The sequence below is a fragment of the Xenopus laevis genome, chromosome 4S (genome assembly GCF_017654675.1).
Source record: "Xenopus laevis strain J_2021 chromosome 4S, Xenopus_laevis_v10.1, whole genome shotgun sequence".
NCBI lineage: Eukaryota > Metazoa > Chordata > Amphibia > Anura > Pipidae > Xenopus > Xenopus laevis.
Genome location: NC_054378.1, coordinates 21734127 through 21755356, shown reverse-complemented (window position 1 = coordinate 21755356; position 21230 = coordinate 21734127). Strand labels below are relative to the sequence as shown.

Genomic DNA, 21230 nt, shown 5'->3' with positions numbered 1-21230 from the left:
ATTAACAACCCCCCTGACAAGTGACTCCCCCAGTGCTCTGAGTAAGTGCCTTTCAGCTGCTAAAGGACAAGTAAAGTGCAGTGAATAAGAGTACTAAGCGCTAATCGTCGCTCCACACTTGACATTTGGCAGATGCACTAAATGCCGCCCGAGCTCAGGCAGCGCTTCTCCAGCAGTGGCGTGACCCCTTCCAATAATATCAGGTGACCCGACAACAAGCAAGGGAGGGGGGCAGACGACAACTGCACTTAAGACGATTTTGTACAAGCGGCGCAGTATCGACCTGCTTCATAACAAAAGCCGCCAGCTCAGAGGCCCAGACGAATCAAATATAACAAAAGAGAATAAAAACACTTAAAGCTAAAAAAGTTGCAAACGGCGGTGGCAACGCAACTAATGATGCCATAGTGGCTGCGAGTCTTGGCTGCCATTCCGCGTAATTATTGAAACGGCACAATTTATTCACAGACCCACTTATGGAGCATTAACGAGCGATTGCTTTGACCTGTTTCCTTTTCCCATGATCCTCTGGGAGCGCTCTTGAAAGTGCCTCCTGGGTAACGACCAAAGATAATAGGCAGGGAGTAGGGGTTTTTGTCTTTCCTTGACCCTAGGGTTGCCACCTTTTCTGGAAAAAAAAATCGGCTTTCCTATATTCTTGCCGTTTTTTCCTATTAATAACATTAGCATCAAGCATCATTTTTACCGACCAGGCCGGTAAAACACAGGCCAGGTGGGAAACCTACTTTGCCCCCAGGGGATGTTATGGGTTAGCAGGGCACCCCCAGTCCATCAGTGACATAGGCGCCCTGGCAACCAAACAGAATGGGGCCCCAATGAAAAAAATAATTGTATCATAAACACAAGTGGCGTTACTAGCGTACAGACTGATGTGGGGTCTGCTGTATAGTTTGACATCCCCAGCCCCTTTTGCTGCATTAAAGGGTTTGTTCTCCCTTAGATTAACTGTTAGTATGATGCAGTAGAAGGATATTCTGAGACAATTTCCAATTGGTTTTCATTTTTGTCTTATTTGGGATTTTCAAGTTATTTAGATTTTTGTTCAGCAGCTCTCCAGTTTAAGCCACCTGTTGCTAGGCTTAAAATTCCCCTAGTAAACAGGCATTGATTTGAATAAGAGACTGGAATATGAATAGGAGAGGCCTGAATAGAAAGATGGGGAATACAAAGTAGCAATAAAGATGGGGAATACAAAGATGGGGAATACAAAGTAGCAATACCAATAAATGTGGAGCCTTTTTTTTTTAGATGGGGTCAGTGACCCCCAATTGAAAGCTGGAAAGATTCAGAAGAAGGTAAATGATTTAAAAACTATATAAAAAAAATACCAGCTGAAAAGTTGCTTAGATTTAGCCTTTCTATAACATACTAAAGGTTAACTTAAAGGTGACTCACTCCTTTAAATCCCCCCCCACCAGCCACACATAATTATTTGCACCTCTTGAAAAGTCCCCCTTTGTCCTGCCCTATCTGCAGCCGCAGGGTCTCCCCCTCTATAGTTACACCACAGAGCTGTCAACTTTTGACTCTGGCCAGGCAAAGGGATTGTATTTCTGCCCTCCATGACATCACAGTGCATGCGTGTTGATGTCACTGAATGCCCATTGAACATGTGCAGTGAACATTCATAAGCCTCTAGGCACCAGGAGTGCGGACAAGAAAACCGGGAGACACCCCTGAAAATTTTTGGGAGAGTTGAAAACTAGTAAATTCCTTCTCTATGACCCACCTACACTGTATCATTTAAATTCCCCCTTTAATCTATTAGTAGGTGAATGGAACGGCCGAGCGCCGGGACCTAATCTTTCCCATAATAAAACCTTGCATTGGTAGCGGCGATGCGACGGCCATAGCGTCTGACTAAAAGCCATTTGAACGTCAGGAATAAAATTAGATTGCTAGTGAAAGGTCACTGCTGGAGAGGGAGCGCTGGGAGAGGGCACAAGGCTTTTACAGGGTCTGTTAAACAGCCCTTTCCTTACCTTAATGCTGCGCTTAATAAAACGAAAAACCCAGGGCTGCTAATTAACATCCGCGGAGGCCCCTGGGCCGGCAACTGTGGCAGTTGTGCCTATTACAGCCCTACCGACCATTCTACCCTCTGTGCTTTATCTTTGCCCTGGAGGGAAAAGTTACATTTTCCTACATTTTCTTTCTGTTACATTTTGTATTTTTATTCCAGTAATAAAACCCATGGCAGGGAAATAAGCATTCCTGTTTGACCCCTCCCACACATGTCTGCCAAAAAGATGATTGACAGCTCCCAAGATGTTCTGCCATGACTTTAAGATTATGTAATGTGCCTAAAGATGCCCCAGACAGTCACTATTTATAAGGTGGGTTCAGTTTGGGTCCTTGGGGCAGATTCATTAACGGACAAAGTGGGTAATGCTTGGGACAGTTCGCCAGTGTTGCCACCCGCAGGGACATCGCAATTCGCTAGTGAAAGAGACCGTCACTATTGTTCGTTCACACTCTTCGTTCACACTCTTTTCATTCTGGCGAAAGGTCGTTACTCTGCAAATTTAGTAAAGTGCAGATTTTACAGAACGTTACCTCTTTTGCCAGAGATGCCACCTCAGACCAGGTGAAGTGCTAAAAAGAAGCCAAATCCTCCTCAATCCACTGTCACTTGTGTGCCGAAAATGCATTAAAGTTCCTTTTTTTGAAGCGGGATTGCCTAACAAAGTCCTAACAAACTTTTTTTGGGTAACCGGTTTTCTCCAGACATTTTCATAACATATGGAACATTCATTTTACAGTGGGCTCATGTGTAGGGCATTATATTAACTCTCTTGTGTTTATTAAGGTTCCCTGGACATTTGTAATAAAAAGTGGCAACTTCAAGCATTTGCACCAACATTTATAATAAAGACGTCCTTACAACTTTAAATTATCTGCTCTATGCAAACTGACCTATGCGCGAGTTTACTAATGAATTTTTGCTAGGCACAAACAAACACTTTTTTCTTTGCTAAGAAATGCTCACACTGCCGAAGTAACGCTAGTGAAAAGTCGCCATCGTTCGGCACCCAGGACTCTGCATACTAGTGAACTGGTGTAGTAGTAGCGCATTTGTGCCTGGCGAACTGGTGCAAGCTGTGCAAAGCTGATGCTGGCGAAAATTCGCCCGTTAGTGAATCTACCCCCTTGTGTACTTGAAATGCCAGGACCTATTTAAAATCTCAGTCCAAAACACTTTATATACTGCACACATAAGCTATGACTTGCAATTCTACACTTGGTCTATTAAGTACAGCAAGGGTGCTCATTGCAGATTGGCAGATCTGCTTTACTTGCTATTTTAACATCTCTTGAGTACTTTTATGCTTGAACAGATGCCAAACATGTGGGTTCCCCTTCAATAACCTCTATAAATATGGATTCTTTGTCAGTCTTGTACCAACACCAGAGAGGATGATCCAGGCCCAATATCTCAGCAAATAAATGTCTTTCCCCAGGAACCAACACTGACATTACAGACTCACAGGCACCTACTGTAAGTGTCACAACAATAATCCAGATTTAAAGGGCTACTCTATCATTTACTCATGTTGAAATGGAAATGTAGGGGCTATTCCTGCTGAATTGTGCTTAGTACAGGGAAATACCTATGCTGTCGTAGTTTTATGGGATCTCTCTGTACAGTCTATGAGCAAAATTAGGGGGGTGTTCCTGCTGAATTGTGCTTAGTACAGATATACCCAGTATACCCATGCTGCCATAGTTTTATGGTATCTGCTAATACTATAAACCCAGTGTCAATGAGAAATGGATGAATTTTGTGAAGTTGCTTACAATAGCATATTCTTTCTGACTTTACATACCCTTTAAATCTTTTCAGATTAGTGTATTACTGTATATAGAGGTTCCTTATGTGTGCGTATCATGCCAACTCCAATGAGAATCAGAAACACAATCTCCTCAATTGGTTTCAAGGAGGGACGTTATCGGAATAAATGGTGGCTGAGAAACTGACTGTCACAGCCAGAACTCTCATTACGACTCTCTGAATTAAGAAGTGAAGTCTCTTGTAGTCACATTACCCCTAGTTCCACATGCTCCAGAGTGTTGTACTGCTCCGGCGATATTTGGGTTGAGAAACAGAGATAACAGAACTGATACATGTTAGAAGAAGCTGGGCCTATATATTAGGTACCGATCTAGTGCTACCAATCCCTATTTCTGTAGGGAAATGAGAGCAGAGCAGGCAGTAACCCTTCCAACACTTTCTCTTGTCCTGTCCCTATATATTAGGTACCTATCTAGTGCTACCAATCCCTATTTCTGTAGGGAAATGAGAGCAGAGCAGGCAGTAACCCTTCCAACACTTTCCTCTTGTCTCTGTCCCTATATATTAGATACCTATCTAGTGCTACCAATCCCTATTTCTGTAAGGAAATAAAGGGCCCAGGGTGCAGTAATCACACTCCGCTGGCGCCACAACCGTTTAACTGGAAGGTGAGAGGAATTAATTGGCTTAGGAATTACTGGGGCGGCTGTTGGTTTATGATGAGTCGGTGCCGCAAGGCATGTTGCCGTAGTTTACACACTCTTGTGCCCGGCACATAAAGCTATTTATTAAAGTTGACTCTGCGGCTGAAGGCAAATCAGTTGCACCTGAATTTTGTACCTTGTTAGGCGTCTGTGAGCGGATAAGTGTGGCCGCCGCGCTCTTCATTACTGGGGCTGAGCTACAAACAAGCTCTAATGAGGGAAACGTCCACGGTAGAACAAAGTGAGAGGCATTAATGTGACTGTTTTACATTCCCCGAGGGATCTGCTCCAAAACCTCTTCTACTTCCCCTTTAGGGCATCTAATTGGTTGCTTTGCTGGGAATCTTTGCTTTAAATAAAAGAGCTTATTATGTACAAGGGTCGGTCCCGCCTCCAGCCAAGTGCCCATAATTGGCCTATTCCCCCACCAATGCAATATGTGCCTTAACTGGAGCTGCCCTACTGCGTCTGGCCTTAAAGGGGAAGCAAACCTTGTCTTTCGTTGTCTATTGAATATACATAAGCTGCTCCTGGCTCCCAACTATGATGCCACAGCTTCGCAGCAACACATGACCCTTAGAGATCTCAAACATAGGGGTGTATTTATTATCCGTAGGACTCACTGGTCCAACAGCCATTGGGCGCAATCCTTACTAAGCCCTCTTCTCCATCCCTGAGCCCCCCTAAAAGATCTGAAAGTCCCATTGATACTTACTGCTGACTGGAGATGCCTGTGAGTTAGCTAAGAGAATGGGAGAGACAAGGAAGCTGTGCTGCATAATAAGTGTTCTATACAAGTCAATAAAAAGGAGGTTCTGCAACAGCCGAAAGCCAGGTTGTTGTTTTATTTACTCCTGGAACTAAAGGTTAAATTATTTGCCATGTTTGTTTCCAGTATCAGTTTCTGCACCTGTTATAATGGAAGCAAACTAACTGGAAACACAAACCCTGTTTGTCCGTAGCACCTCCGTAATGTGCTTTTTGGAAGAAAGAGAGGAAACAAGGGTACATAATGGCCCTGTTATAGAGCAGAAGTTAAACACTGAGCAGAGAGGTCACTAATGCACCGCTTGGAAGGATGTCCATCCACTCAACCTGCTCCTCTGATAAACACAAAGGGAGGGGAACAACCCATAGCAGCCTTCAGAACCCAAATAAACATCTACTGGCCCTGAGCATATCAGCCCTACCCATCCCTGCCAGATAAACACACTGCACCCCCACTCTAACTGGCCTTCAGGCTGGGCCCCCTTAGCTCATAACAAGGTTACAGATTATACAGAAACATTGGGGTAACAGTCACCCTGCTATAGTTCCAGGGGTACCCAGGGCACAAATAAGCACTCACCCCAAATCTCCCCCTAAGTGGCCTTCACACTGGGCCCCCTTAACTCATAACAATGTTCCAGATATATAGAAACATTGGGGTAACAGTCACCCTGCTATATTTCCAGGGGTACCCAGGGCACAAATAAGTGCTCACCCCAAATCTCCCCCTAACTGGCCTTCAGTCTGAGTAAAGATAGAGAATCAGAGGAGGGAGTAGAGGGGTTAGGGGGCCCCTGTGTCTAATTCCTTATTGGGCCCCACCATCCAAGTCCCAGATTTGCGCGTGGGCTGACGTTTCTGTAGGGAATTCTCGTGTTGAACTTGGAATATGAAGAGAGCTCAATTAGGGAGTGTCGGATAAGCGCCGAATATTTAAAATCCAAATTAGTTTTACAAGACAAACACAAGGGGGGGGGGGGTTAATTAAAATCTCACTGACACCGGGTGCTGGGTGCAAAAGGAGGGAGCATTAGATGGCTCATTAAAAACGGCACTTCTGGGAAAACTCGCCGCATATCTATAAATTTCATTATTTCCTGTCATGTAGGCAACATGGACCCAGACGGGGGTTTCTCTCCAGTTCTCCATATAAAGAAAGCGGCCTCCAACTTCCAGGAGGGAAAAAGACAAACTGTTGCCTCCTGATTAGACACGTTTCCCTCCCGGCTCCTGTCAGAGGGGCTTTCGCGCGAATCCTAAAAGACGTGCGCAGAATCTAATTATGGACCAAGCTCCGGCCTTGTCTTATTTTAGGAATTTAAAGGGATAGTTTAACTGTAAGTAAACTTTTAATATGTTATAGAATGGCCTATGCTTAACAACCTTTCAATTGGTCTTTATTACACTTTCTGAATTGTTTTCCCTTTCTTCTCCTTTTCAGCCGCTTTATGGGGGGGGGGTCTCAGTAGCCAAAAAGCTATAACTATGTGAGACTACAGTTTTATTTATGGCTGCTATGTATTACTTATCTTTCTATTCAGTCCCCTTGCTAATTCCTATTGGAATTGGATGTGACATTCCAAACTGTAGAGCTGCTAGAGAAAAAAAGCAAACGTTTTAAGTTTAAAATGTATTAATTAATATTCTATGGGTATTTTGTACATCTATATGCCCCCCAGGGGACCCTGCTCAGTTTGGGGGAGGGGCCCAGGACTAACATGCACCCATAATACCCTATATGAATTAGAAACATGCACAGCTTTTAACTTAAAACATTTATTTTTGCATTTTATTCACAGCAAAAATTCATGTTAATACATTCAAAAACACATCACAGTGCAGTACCTCCCCCCCCCCTGGTCTGCCACTCCCTCCATAATACCCTCCCTGATTCCCATGACTTTACCCTAAAGGAAGTCGAAGTCGCATCTGGCGCTGTGTGTATATGTACAAAGCTTTTAGAGGACAGGCTGCTCACTGGCAGGTCACATGCTCCCATTAAAGAGACAGCGTCCCCTTTTTTTTTAATAAATCCATTTGGGATGCATTTTACCATTATCTAAGAATCAAATCGACATGATAATCCTTTTAATGTACTCTCGCTCTCTATCCCTCCAGGAAATGTTTTAACCATTAACCAGTAATTACTATTTCACCCATGAAAACACAACGTGAGTCAGTATCATATATAATCAGCTCGCTGTCTTAAGCTCAGAGTATCTGGGGGAATAAAGGGGGGGGTGGTAAATGAGGAACATTCAGCTCCAACATGCAAAATGTATCAGCAGGCTCTAATAGATTGATGGGCCCCTGTCTTGCAGCAGCCCGTAATGGGCCTGAACGCACCACTCTACATGCTCAGGAGCCTCCCTTAATGACTTCCTATTGCACTTTAACCACTAAATGTATCACTATGGGTTCCAGGAGACTTTGTTCAATGTCTGGAATAGTTGCAGGTGCACAAATGGATCAGCCCCAGGTGTATTAAAGCTATTGCTGCAGCCAATACAGGCGTCCAATGTACATTACAAAATGTGACCGTCATGCTAAACTATTTTAGGGGTTCAGCTGCCCTTATACGAGAGCTGTGAACTCTATCTATCAAGCTACTCAGGCTCACTTACATCTGTCTACAATAGGCTGGAGGTATTGGCCACATTTGTTGGTGGGGGTTCGCTGGGCAGATTATAAACTTTATTCAATAAGCACAGGCTGTCCAGCTTGTGGGAAGCATTTAAAGGAGAAATAGCCTAAACATTTATATCATAGCAGTCATCAATGAATCTACTGACTAATCACTAAGCTAGTAGGGAGCCCCTCCCCATAGGGGGCCCTGGAAAAACAAGTAAAATGGGGCCTGGTAAAAGTCCCTTGCATGCATGGGCATTCCCCTGATCTGCCCTGGCCACTCCCCATTTATGCTTAAACTCCACCCACACCACAACCCCCTTGCACTTCTTGCAACTTCACCCCTTTTTGGGCCCTTGACAGCAGTACCCCTTGTAACCTTGTACTCAAGGCCCCCCACCTTAGGGCTCTTTTGCTAAGACCCTTGGCAGAAGTTCTCCCATGTTTTATACTTTACACCCAACCCCTTAATTGTAATTGACCCGACTGGGCTTCTATACCCACCCGCAATTTCCCATCAGGCCTATTTCTATATATAATTTAAGACTATTTCTATGTCAGTATTACAAGATATCAGGTTCGTTGTTGGGTCCTAGAACCCCAGTCTGACCCTGGACACACAGGTCCATATATTGTCCTTATAGAAAGGCCACCAAAGCCTTGTTTTATTTTGCTTGTCTTCCTTCCAAAATAAGAAGTAGAAAAAAAAGGGAAAGCAAAATAATAATTGAAAAGCAGCATTAGCCGAGCCAGTAATTCATGTGTGCAGTTAAACACTCAAATGGACTATGGCAGAATCTAATAAAGAATTTAGCATCGTTAAGTACATTTTATCTAATCCACGGGCTGCGCCGGCTCATAGTGTAACGAGAACGCAATTATCTGAAATTACTCAGACGGAGCAAAATAATAAACAGTCGGCTCTCCTTGAAGGAAAGATTACCAGGCAACTGAATAAGGAATTCAATGAAAACTCAATCCCCGAGTTGAAAGGATCACGTTGGGGGTTGAGGCGTTTGGGCTGTGGGCTGTGGGCTGTACCACCTCAACTAGGGCAGCAAAAGTACCTAGAGAATAACTGGCAAAAGTCATTATTTTTGATGTACTGTTAAGAAAGAAAGGTAAAGTGCCCCTTTACCATATTTGTGGCCCATGTGCAGCTAAATCCTCTCATTACTGAGGTTTCAACTGCTTCGGTCCCTTGGGATGAGGGCCACAATCACATAAGGGCAGTTCATGTCCTCAAACCTTAAAGAGATACTGACACCAGAAATTAAACTTTTTTTACATCTATCATAGCATTGTGTTAAAATGCTATCTCAAATTTTGCCATAAAAGTATTTGAAGATGATTTTACATTACCCATCTGATCCCCCATGTTCCTCTACGAGGAGGCTGCCATGTTTGAGCATCAGTAGTCTGTTGAGAAGGGACAGTCAGGTTTGCAAAACAGTCAGGTTTAGGAACTTTAAGTAACAATTAACTACAAAAACAGAGATATCAATAAAAAACTATCAACATGACGTGTAGATAACTTTTAATGTACATTAATATTTTGAAGAATTATTTTTTAGTGTCAGTATCACTTTCATGTGCACAAATTCCCTTCCCTTTCATCTGCAGTTACATGACTTGGCCATGAAATGATTGACAAATAAATAAAGCCACTGATAGGCTAATACTAATCTGCAGGCAGGGTCACCCCAACGACCCAAATAACCCGGTGTTCTGTCAACCCCTATTGGGCTGTATTTCTGCAGTCTCAAAAATAGTAATTTAATTGTCTGGTTACTTGGTCACTGATTCTATCAACCTGGCAATGGCTCTGAAATAAGTTCAGCTGTAGCACCTGTTACCCGCAACCATGTTACAAAGACACACTTAAAGGGGAACTTAAAAACATTGAAAACATTTAATATTATTCCTACAATAGTATTCTGAACAAATGGTATTCAGAAAAGAGGGAATGGGGGGAGGAAATAACAAAAAAGAGGCCAAATAGTTTCAGGAATTTTAGAATTGAGAAGAAATGAGAGAAAGGAGAAGAGAGAAGAAGGAGGGTCCAGTTGGGGGAGAATAGAAAATGAAAGTAGAGGGTATGAGAGACAGATGGAGAGAAGGGAAAGAGGGTTAGGGAGTAGGGAGATGAATGGAGTTGAGAAATATAGAAGGGGAGAGAAGTGGGAGGATTGGGGAGAATAAGGCCAAACATTTGGGGGAGAACAGAAAATAGGAGAATGAAAAAATGCAGAAGAGAATAAAAGGGAAGTGAAAAAGGGAAGGACAGAAGGGGAGAAAAGAAAAGATTCTATTATTGTATAAGTAAAGAAGGGGACGGGGAAGACAGGGGGCTGGGGATGTGTTAGTGGCTCCATGTGAAAGATCTGTTGGTGAACTACAAATCCCAGCAACTACTGAGATTATTTTCTGCCTGTGCCCTGATCATCTTGGCAGCGTTTATATAAAAGGGTGTAACTAACCTCTGTTTATGAAGCAAGGCTGCATCTTGGTTGGAAAGTTACGCAGACAACACAAGCCCTAAAAAGGAACAATACACCTTGGCCATTACTATTCCAACTGAAAGTATTGACAGAAATCTCACATTAAGCAAAACTGTGAAAAATCATCTGCAAAAGGCAAAGGAGTTCAAGCAAGAATTCAAGCACAGGATACACAGTAGATAACAGATAAATTCTGAAGAATCCCATTGTAGTACATGGATTATATGTTATCTGCAGTGTATCCTGTGCCTTTTCTGCTTTTTTAGCTTTGAATGGCTATATTACATTACTTTAATTTTTTTTGCTGTTAGTGTTTCTTTAAGAATCATTAATAGACAAAATTCAGAGCAAGGGACAAACCCTATTCATTGGGCCCTTCTATTAAACGGTAGCTAAAATGTTTCAAGAATTCAGACTAGGAATCAATGTATCCAAGAATAAAATACAGGGATGAAGTGGGTTACTGAGCGTAAAGTTCTTTTCACGTCGAGACTCTGCTCACAATGACTCCCCTTCGGTCCTGCTCTGGGGACCCCCAGGAATAATGGGAGAGAAGTGAATCCGATTGATCTGCAAAGTTCAAAGGGGACTCGTAAGTTTGGCTTAAACTCTAATATACTCCAAATAAAGGGGAAGATAAACCCCAGCAGCTGGAGATGAGGATGTTAAACTAATGAACAATAAAGAAACAATGCGACTTTGGCTCCTCAGCTTTGGAGAGATGTGGCCGCACTCATTATAAGAGGGGAAATAATTCCAAATCACCGGTTTTCAACACGCTCTGAGCCACCAGCGTGAGGTTTTTCTGATTTCCCAAGGAAAGAGAATAGCGAAATCCAATTTGTACTAATAAAAGGCAATATGTCTTTGTACCCGGCTGATAGATAAACCCTGACCTGCATAAGGCTGCAGCAGTTTGGGCAGGCGCTGAGCACTATGTACTGGTTGCCATGGGATTTTTAACAGCATGGGGTGGGGAGCAAACCCCATTTGGGTCAGAATAATTTTTAAAGATTTTATCTGAGATTTTTGAAGTCAACAAAAATCTCCCCGCATTGGTGTCTGGGCCTAGCAGATCATGTGACATTTGTCCTTTATTTCTTTTTTTTTTTTTTTATTACTCGGCAGAGTTTTGCTATTGTTCCTATAAACTTCAGGTTTTATTTATTGGAATATTTGTCCTTAGGTCTTTTTTTCAGCAGCTGCCTCAGTTTAATTATTATGAAAGATGCCTAAAACCAGCAATCACAGGGCTTATTATTTAAAGTAGGCCACGGGCTTGGGGAATTAGATGAAATTCACCATTATTTTTCTTTAGTGCTTGTTATCAAATGAGAAATAGGGAAAAATAGCTCTGCATTAGATAGTACAGTATAAAGGTATAACATTGTCTGCCCAGAACATTCCTTCTCTGTATATTTGTATTTATACATATGGGTAGGAGGTGACATACTGATTCCCTTAGACAGTACAGTATGAGGGTATAGCTTATTGTGTGCCCAGAACATTCCTTCTCTGTATATTTGTATTTATACACATGGGAGGAGGGAGGTGCCATATTGATTCCCTTAGACAGTATAGTATAAGGGTATAACTGATACCATTTTCATTTCAATGTATAGTAGAAAACATCCAATTTGCAACCTCTCAACTGTTCTGAAACTGCAACTCCCACAATCCTTTGCAGATGAAACAGGGACATGGGTTGGACAATTCTGCATGAGCATCAAACATTTGTTTTCTTTTTTACACAATATTGTAATGAGTCCAAAAATATATTTAATTCGATTCCAATGTTGCCATGGAAATGAACTTCCCATTTTAACGGTATAATGCGCTCACATGCGCTGGAGCCGAAAGCCTTGGGGAAATACAGTTATTTTGTGGTTAATATGTTTCAAGTGGGGGATTATTCTTATGTTGGGAACATTCTTTGAGGCAGGAGGTATTCACATGACGCTGCTTGGCAGAGAGTCCAACAAACACAAATATATATATTTAAACACTGCCATAACAGAAACGGCCGAACACCAATAAGAAAAAAAAAAAACATTGCAGTTCCTGCTGAGGAATCTAATGATCTCTTTCCACTCACTGAGTACAGCAAAGCAATTGGAGTGCAATGGGCCAGCACACAATAACCTGGAGCTTTAACCCCCACCACCAGATTTTATTGGTATTTTCATACAGACAAATTGGGGGTCTTGTGCTGTTTAACCCATTGTGGGGTATTTCTGTGCAAAGTTCTGATTTCAGCAAATTAGAGGGTCTGGCAGTGCCCTCAACTTTATGGGTATCCACTTGTGCCCCAGCCATAAAGCAGGGCAGGACTGCTGCTTCTAAGGGGGATCAGATAGAATCTGTGCAGTTACTGGGACAGAATGGTCTGTTATACAGATAGCTAGAATGTCAACCATAAAGCAGGACAGGGCTGCTGCTTCCAATGGGGATCAGATAGGATCTGTGCAGCCACTGGGACAGAATGCTCTGTTATACAGATAGTTAGAATCTCAGCTGCTTAAATTCTCCTTAAAACTTTCCCCCTTATCCCATATCTCTCCTGGCCAGCAAGGTACCAGGAATTATATAATAATTACAGTCGGTGGGTGATTTTCATTCCAGTTAAAGCTCGGAGCCATCAGAATAAATGCACCTTGGGAATATTTACAGAAACCACTAATGATTTCTTCCTTTGCGTTTAATAAATTTACCTCTGGATCAATTTGTCCGTGATTGGAACGCGGGACATAAACACTTCTACCCGGAGCCTTAATAGAGAATGTCTGTTTGGCCGTCTGTGATTTATGGCTGTGATTAACGACTCATAAACAATTTAAAATACAACTCTAATTAGTTTTTTTGGAGGAAAAAGGGGGAGACACGTGTTCCCATTCTGCTCTTTACTTCTCTCACTGTGCACTTTTTAATTAAATCTGAATGTCATAATAAATAAAGTGTTTTATTGCCTCTCTGACTTACTGAGCTCTTAAGAGCTGATGTCTGGATTCTGCAACCGAAGGGAAAGGGGGAAAAGGAATTGGATGGAGTTGTTCCACAAAGCAGCAGCTCAAGGTGGTTAGAAAAGGAATCATGGGACTTGATGGTGACTAGAACAATACTGAAACTAGAGGGCGCAATGGAGAAAGTAGATTATATGGAGACAGTAGTACAAGATGCAGACAGTAGGACAAGATGGGGACAGTAGGACAAGATGGACACAGTAGGACAAGATGGACACAGTAGGACAAGATGGACACAGTAGGACAAGATGGAGACAGTAGGACAATAAGGAGACAGTATTGCAAGATGGACACAGTAGGACAAGATGGACACAGTAGGACATGATGGAGACAGTAGGGCAAGATGGAGACAGTAGGGCAAGATGGAGACAGTAGGGCAAGATGGAGACAGTAGGACAAGATGGAGACAGTAGAACAAGATGAAGTCAGTAGGGCATGGTGGAGGCAGTAGGACAAGGTGAAGGCAGTAGGACAACGTGGAGACAGTATGGAGACAGGAGGATAAGATGGTGACAGTAGGAGAAATTGGGACAGTAGGAGATGTTGGACACAGCAAAGCAAGTTGGAAACAGTAGAGCAAGATGAAGTCAGTAAGGCAAGATGGAGAAAGTAGGGCAAGATGAAGTCAGTAGGGCAAGGTAGAAACAGATGGCAAAAAGTTCAAGATAGTTACAAGTTAAGGGGGGGATCCTAAGGGCAACACATCACCCCAATGACCTATGCTGGGACCCATAAGACCCCCTAGTCTTACAGCAAGGTGGTCTGAAGATCCTTGCCCCCTACAGCCCTCTCTCTCCGTATGCCTATATATTCTCTCTCTCTCTCTATACCAGTGGTGTGAAAAACTATTTGCCCCCTTCCTGATTTCTTATTCTTTTGCATTTTTGTCACACTTAATGTTTCTGCTCATCAAAAACCGTTAACTATTAGTCAAAGATAACTTAATTGAACACAAAATGCAGTTTTTAAATGAAGGTTTACGTTATTAAGGGAGAAAAAAACCTCCAAATCTACATGGGCCTGTGTGAAAAAGTGATTGCCCCCCTTGTTAAAATAACTTAACTGTGGTTTTATTACACCTGAGTTCAATTTCAAAGGTTATAAAGCCATTTCTAAAGCTTTGGGACTCAAGCGAACCACAGTGAGAGCCATTATCCACAAATGGCAAAAACATGGAACAGTGGTGAACCTTCCCAGGAGTGGCCGGCCGACCAAAATTACCCCAAGAGCGCAGAGACAACTCATCCGAGAGGCCACAAAAGACCCCAGGACAACATCTAAAGAACTGCAGGCCTCACTTGCCTCAATTAAGGTCAGTGTTCACGACTCCACCATAAGAAAGAGACTGGGCAAAAACGGCCTGCATGGCAGATTTCCAAGGCGCAAACCACTTTTAAGCAAAAAGAACATTAAGGCTCGTCTCAATTTTGCTAAAAAAACATCTCAATGATTGTCAAGACTTTTGGGAAAATACCTTGTGGACCGACGAGACAAAAGTTGAACTTTTTGGAGGGTGCGCGTCCCGTTACATCTGGTGTAAAAGTAACACAGCATTTCAGAAAAAGAACATCATACCAACAGTAAAATATGGTGGTGGTAGTGTGATGGTCTGGGGTTGTTTTGCTGCTTCAGGACCTGGAAGACTTGCTGTGATAGATGGAACCATGAATTCTACTGTCTACCAAAAAATCCTGAAGGAGAATGTCCGGCCATCTGTTCGTCAACTCAAGCTGAAGCGATCTTGGGTGCTGCAGCAGGACAATGACCCAAAACACACCAGCAAATCCACCTCTGAATGGCTGAAGAAAAACAAAATGAAGACTTTGGAGTGGCCTAGTCAAAGTCCTGACCTGAATCCTATTGAGATGTTGTGGCATGACCTTAAAAAGGCGGTTCATGCTAGAAAACCCTCAAATAAAGCTGAATTACAACAATTCTGCAAAGATGAGTGGGCCAAAATTCCTCCAGAGCGCTGTAAAAGACTCGTTGCAAGTTATCGCAAACGCTTGATTACAGTTATTGCTGCTAAGGGTGGCCCAACCAGTTATTAGGTTCAGGGGGCAATTACTTTTTCACACAGGTTTGGATTTCTTTTCTCCCTAAATAATAAAAACCCTCATTTAAAAACTGCATTTTGTGTTTACTTGTGTTATCTTTGACTAATAGTTAAATGTGTTTGATGATCAGAAACATTTAAGTGTGACAAACATGCAAAAGAATAAGAAATCAGGAAGGGGGCAAATAGTTTTTCACACCACTGTATGTATATATGTATATATATGGAGCTGCTGCTCAGACTATCAGGAATCTGACATTATGTTCTAAGATTCTGTAGAAATAGGAATTGTGTCACAACACAACAATATCCCTAATAATGGTGTCTGACTGCCATTGGTTAAGTGGCTCCTCTCCCCGGATGGCCAATACACCCGAATTAAAATCCAAAAATAAAGTCCATAAAATTCCAAAATAAAGGTAAATTTTGCCATTTTCAGCTGGATTATGTGGACATTGAAGAGCTTAGCTCTGTTACATAATTTTCTTCTATTTTATCAATTTCTATGGTCTAATGCGGGGCTACATGGCAGCTCTCATGCCCTATACCCTGATGCAATGTCTAACGGGAAAATAAATAAGTAAAATAACCATTTTTCGGCTGAAGACAGATGATTCCATGAATATAAGGTGGGAGGGAGATTTAATACATACAATTCAGCAGTCGCTGATATCTGTAGTGCAGGGATAATATTGTCATATGCCCACGGATACAGCACATTATGGGATCACACATAATATACAGGCTGTGTAATACATTTTCCCCTTCACTTCAGCCTGAATGACACTGAGTTGGCTTCTTGCTGCCGCCACTTAGGGCATTATTTTGTTTAAGGATCCCAATCAATACCGCTGGTATCGAATGGGGTTTATCTCAGCCCTAACCTCATTCTCCAGTAACCAGTCAGAAATCTTCCTCAGGACGCCCTCTAGCCCCACTAATCGCACTCGCCGGGGGGCTTTAACCAGACCCTCCAACACCACACTAGTTTAAAATCATCTCTGCGACGAGGCCAGGAATGACTATTCCAACGTCCAATTATCAAATCCCTGCAGAAGCTGCGGATCATTGGCAACTTGGGACAATAAATTGCCTTGCACGGGCCCCATGGAGGCTTTACATGCTGACGGGCCCCTGTCCGGTGCTTTAGTCTCTGATCCTGTATATTTGGGGAGATACAGAATACAAGGGGGGCACTTTATATTAGGGATGAGCTTCTGTGATTGGGGTATGATATAACCCATTTCCTACCCAAGACTTGCCTACATCACCCTCTCTCTGGGTTGTGGGGGGTGGTGGTGGGAGTTGTAGTTATACAGCAGCTGAAGAAAAAACACCCTCTGGTTTTTGCAATTTTTCATATCTCCAGTTCCCTTCAAGGACAGTGATGTACTCCTTTAAAGGGGACGTAAACCCCCAAAAATTAATAATAACAGTTACATTTCTATTTTTAGTGGTTTCTGAGATATTTGAATTTCTATACTGCTAATGCCATACAGCTCTCTCTCTCACGGTCAGTGACCCCAAACTGTCTATACACTTCCTACATTCAGTTAACCCTTAGGATGCTGAATCTCAGTTGAGCCTGGTAATAGCAGTCTAAAAATGCAAATATCTTTTGCACATTATTGCCATGTTGATTAAGTTCAGATTTGATTCAAGTTTGGGTTAATTACAGAGGATATGGAATATACAGTAGCGCCTGTACAGTATCAGCCCTGTTGGGCACCCTTATTCCATCTGTAAATGGAATGTTAGTGGGTGGGAGTCGGGGGGAGCAGGAGGGGAATACTGCTTTAACACAGTAATTTCTATTCCGCCTGCAGCTGGTGCCCCTTTACATAAAAGCCCTGGTAACTGGAGCCCATTCAGGACGGCTCTTTAGAATTCCAGTAATGGACAGTAAAGGGGCTGTGATTGAGGTGCAGGGAGATTGGCCCCCGGCTGCTCAATGTTACATTGTAACAATCTCCTTTTTCTTCCCCCATGTTACATTGTATCCACTAATAAAATGGCACTGGCACAGCAGGGGTGGTGGGGACAGACAGACCCCCAGAGCCCATCACAGGATTTCACAGTAAATACCTGAGAGGGGGCCGAGGGTCTCAAAGAAAGTGGAGAAAACTTTTTCTTTAGTGTCTAACCACTTCTGCTGCCGCCATAGGGACACGTATATTGATAACACTGACGGGACTGTAACTAGGCTATAGTAAACCCCTAAACTGCATGGGGGGTATCCTAGTAAGGACCCACACAACCTTCCTCCTGCTTCCTCTGCAGCAGTGGATTGAGGGTCTAAAAAAAGAATGGGAACAAATTAGTTTTTGCTATTTGGTACCTGAGGTCAACTCCGAACTCTACACAGAAAATAGGGGCCTAGGGACCCAGCTACTTACTGCACCCACACCCTCCCTCTGGCACAAACTAGCTCCCTACCTACTGCCAGCACCCACACCCTCCCTCTTGCTCAAACTAGCTCCCTACCTACTGCCAGCACCCACACCTTCCCTCCTGCTCAAACAAACACCCTACCTACTGCCAGCACCCACAACTTCCCTCCTGTTTTAACTAGCACCCTGCCTGCACCCACACCATCACCCTAGCTACTGCCTGCACTCATACCTTCCCTCCTGCTCATTCTAGCACCTAAGCTTCTGCCTGCACCCACATCCTCCCTCCTGCACACACTAGCACCCTACCTACTGCTTGCACAGCACCCTACCTAATGCCTACACGCTCCCTCCTGCTTGCACTAGCACCCTACCTACTGCCTGCACCAGCAACCTACCTAATACCTGCACCCACACCCTCCCTCCTGCTCAAACTAGCTCTCTACCTACTGCCAGCACCCACACCTTCCCTCCTGGTCAAACGAACACCCTACCAACTGCCAGCACCCACAACTTCCCTCCTGTTTTAACTAGCACCCTGCCTACTGCCTGCACCCACACCATCACCCCTTCACAGTAGCACCATAGCTACTACCTGCACTCACACCCTCCCTCCTGCACATACTAGCACCTTAGCTACTGCCTGCACCCACTTCCTCGCTCCTGCTCACACTAGCACCCTACCTACTGCTTGCAGAGCACCCTACCTAATGCCTACACCCTCCCTCCTGCTTGCACTAGCACCCTACCTACTGCCTGCAACAGCACCCTACCTAATACCTGCACCCACACCCTCCCTCCTGCTTGCACTAGCACCCTACCTACTGCCAGCACCCGCACCCTAACTCCTGCTCACAACTAGCTATTGCCTGCACCCTCCCTCCTGCTCACACTAGCACCCTAGCTATTGTCTGCACCCACTAGCACCCTAGCTACTGCCTGCACCCACAGCCTCCCTCCTGCTCACACTACCACCCTACCTACTGCCTGCACCCACATTCTGGGCCTCTATCACAATTTATTCAGGTCTAGGTTTTCAGGTACTTGTGCACATGTTGCCTTCACTGATTCAGCTATACCATGTGATACATAGCAGGAGAATAATGGGTAAGTCAGAGGGGTTTGTTCCAAGAAGCTTATATGGTGATGGGTTTTGCCTTCATTCATTCAGTTAGACCATGAGTCTTTGGGCCTCCAAACTCCATGGGGCGTATAAAACCCAAATTAAAATGCTCACCGTTACTCTCCATTAAATTACCTGCCACCACGCTCGCTATTCCCGCAGACTAAACATTCTCCGCAGCCGTGAGACACGCAGACAAAGATGTCATTTCAATATCGGAGACCTGCGAGTTTCATTTAGAATAATACTCAGAGAAAGGGGGGGGAGCACAAAAACACAGGGAAGGATTTGGGAAATTCTGAAAGTAATCTAAAAGTGGAAATTAGAAATTCACCTTGACTTAAAGAATAACACAAAAGAAATATTACTGTCCACTTTCTAAATCAATAGAACACAGCTCCGCCGCTGAATTACCATGGCAACGGCAGCAAAAAGAAGAAAGCAATTCTGATTATTTGAGAATAAAATCACAGCCTGCAGCCCGGGTTTTATTACGCCGCTCAATAGATCGCCGCCGCATATTTATCTGAAATATTGCTTCTAAATCACTCGTCCCGCCAATGTACAAATTTCCCCCCCGCCCCTGCTCAAACAATGTGAGTAAATAATCATCATAAAAAATGGGATTTCAGACAATGCGAAAAAAAGCCAACTTCCTCTTTGTGTTTGAATGGGAGTAAATTGGGTTTTATTGTGAGAGGTTAAGCACATTTTGCGTGACTTGTGTTAAACCCATTGCTGGCGCTGCCCGGGCGCCTCGGAAATGTTCTTACTATAATCTCACAGCGTGACGCACTCGGGGTACAGAGGGGCCCTATTTACTCTACTAATCCATAGGCAAAACATCAAAGGGGGATAGAAAGATGTTGCTCATAGTAATCTCTTTATAAAGGTTATTTCACCTGTAGCAGAAGCAGGCCTGTTAATCTGGTTCTTGTGTTACATGGTTTCATGAGTCAGAACCAGCAGTGCAGAAAGAAGAAAGGGACAGACAGTGAGAGACAATAGCAATGGCGCATAACTATAAACCCAGTGAGAATTAATGGATATTGGGAAGTGGTTTGGAATGTTCCCCTTTAAGATGGTACTTTGTACTTAGTTGCATCTGGCACCAGTACATTTGCTCTGCCTCCTGTTCCAAATCGCACCTATTTAGCAAGGAGGAACCTGCAGGTATCACCATCTGCAAGTCTGTGTTAATCCCATGGGACCTACAGCAACAGTATCAATATGCACAGGGTGCCTAAAGAATCAGCCACAGAGATCATTTTGAGTCTGAGCACCCCAAATAATCTGGCGTTGTATATAAATAATCTGCGGCTGCAATGTATATTGTGCCCCGGTTTTGCACTTTGCACTTCTAGTTGTACCCTTATAGGCACACAGTAGGTACCCAAACTACAGAGAAAGGCAACTAAATTGATAAAGGGAATAAAGACCTCAGTTATAAAGACATGTTGTATATATTAGATAGGAGCATCTTAAAAGGATAATGCACCTTTAAATTACTGCTGATTAAGTATGACAGTAGACAGTGATTCTGAGTCAATTTCAAAGGATTTCGCTTTTTGTTCAGCAGCTCTCCAGTTTGGCTTTTTAGCACCTGAACTAGAGTCCTGCGTGGGTCCATTTTTTGGAACCCGTACCCGACGCGTACCCGCAACCTGCAATCCGCAACCTGCATTCTTACTGCTTGGACCCGCTACCCGACCAGCAAGTACCTTATCCGCAACCTGGATCCGCAACCCACTGACCATTGAGAATCAGGTAGTGCTGTCATTGTAAACCAGAAGTGACATCATCGGAAGTAGGCATGATCAGAAAAAAGGAGAAGACCCGCGGGCCGACCTGCAAACCTAAAGAACCGACAACCAACATCTATACCCCCACCCGGAACACCTACCAGCAACCCACAGGGTACCTGACCCGCTGCAGGACTCTAACCTGAACTGCTGGTTGCTAGGGTCCATTTAACCTAGCAACCAGGCAGTGGCTTGGGAGATAAACGGAAGAGGGTCTGAATAGAAATATAGGGAAGTAGCCTCACTGAGCAATTGATTTTTGTTTATTGGCTGTTTGCTTCCCTGGCAGGGAAGCAAATATAAAAAAACAAAGACCAATCGAAACATTGCTAAGAATAGGACATTCTAATGTATGGTTACTGTAGAAATATGAATGATTTATGAGCAGGATTCACATTAAAAAAATAAATGTTAAAGTTTGGTT

The 21230-nt window shown here is 43.4% G+C and overlaps 1 protein-coding gene across 3 annotated transcripts in view; it reads right to left on the bottom strand.

Moving 5' to 3' along the window:
- Positions 1–21230, bottom strand: part of lmo1.S (LIM domain only 1 S homeolog) — a 41700-nt gene that overhangs the window by 5237 nt on the left and 15233 nt on the right. The window contains exon 1 of one of the 3 annotated variants that reach the window (XM_041591451.1): positions 9277–9307. Within the exon in view, the coding sequence (XP_041447385.1) occupies positions 9277–9292 (16 nt within the window). The 5' untranslated portion in view covers positions 9293–9307. 3 annotated transcript variants of the gene reach the window in all.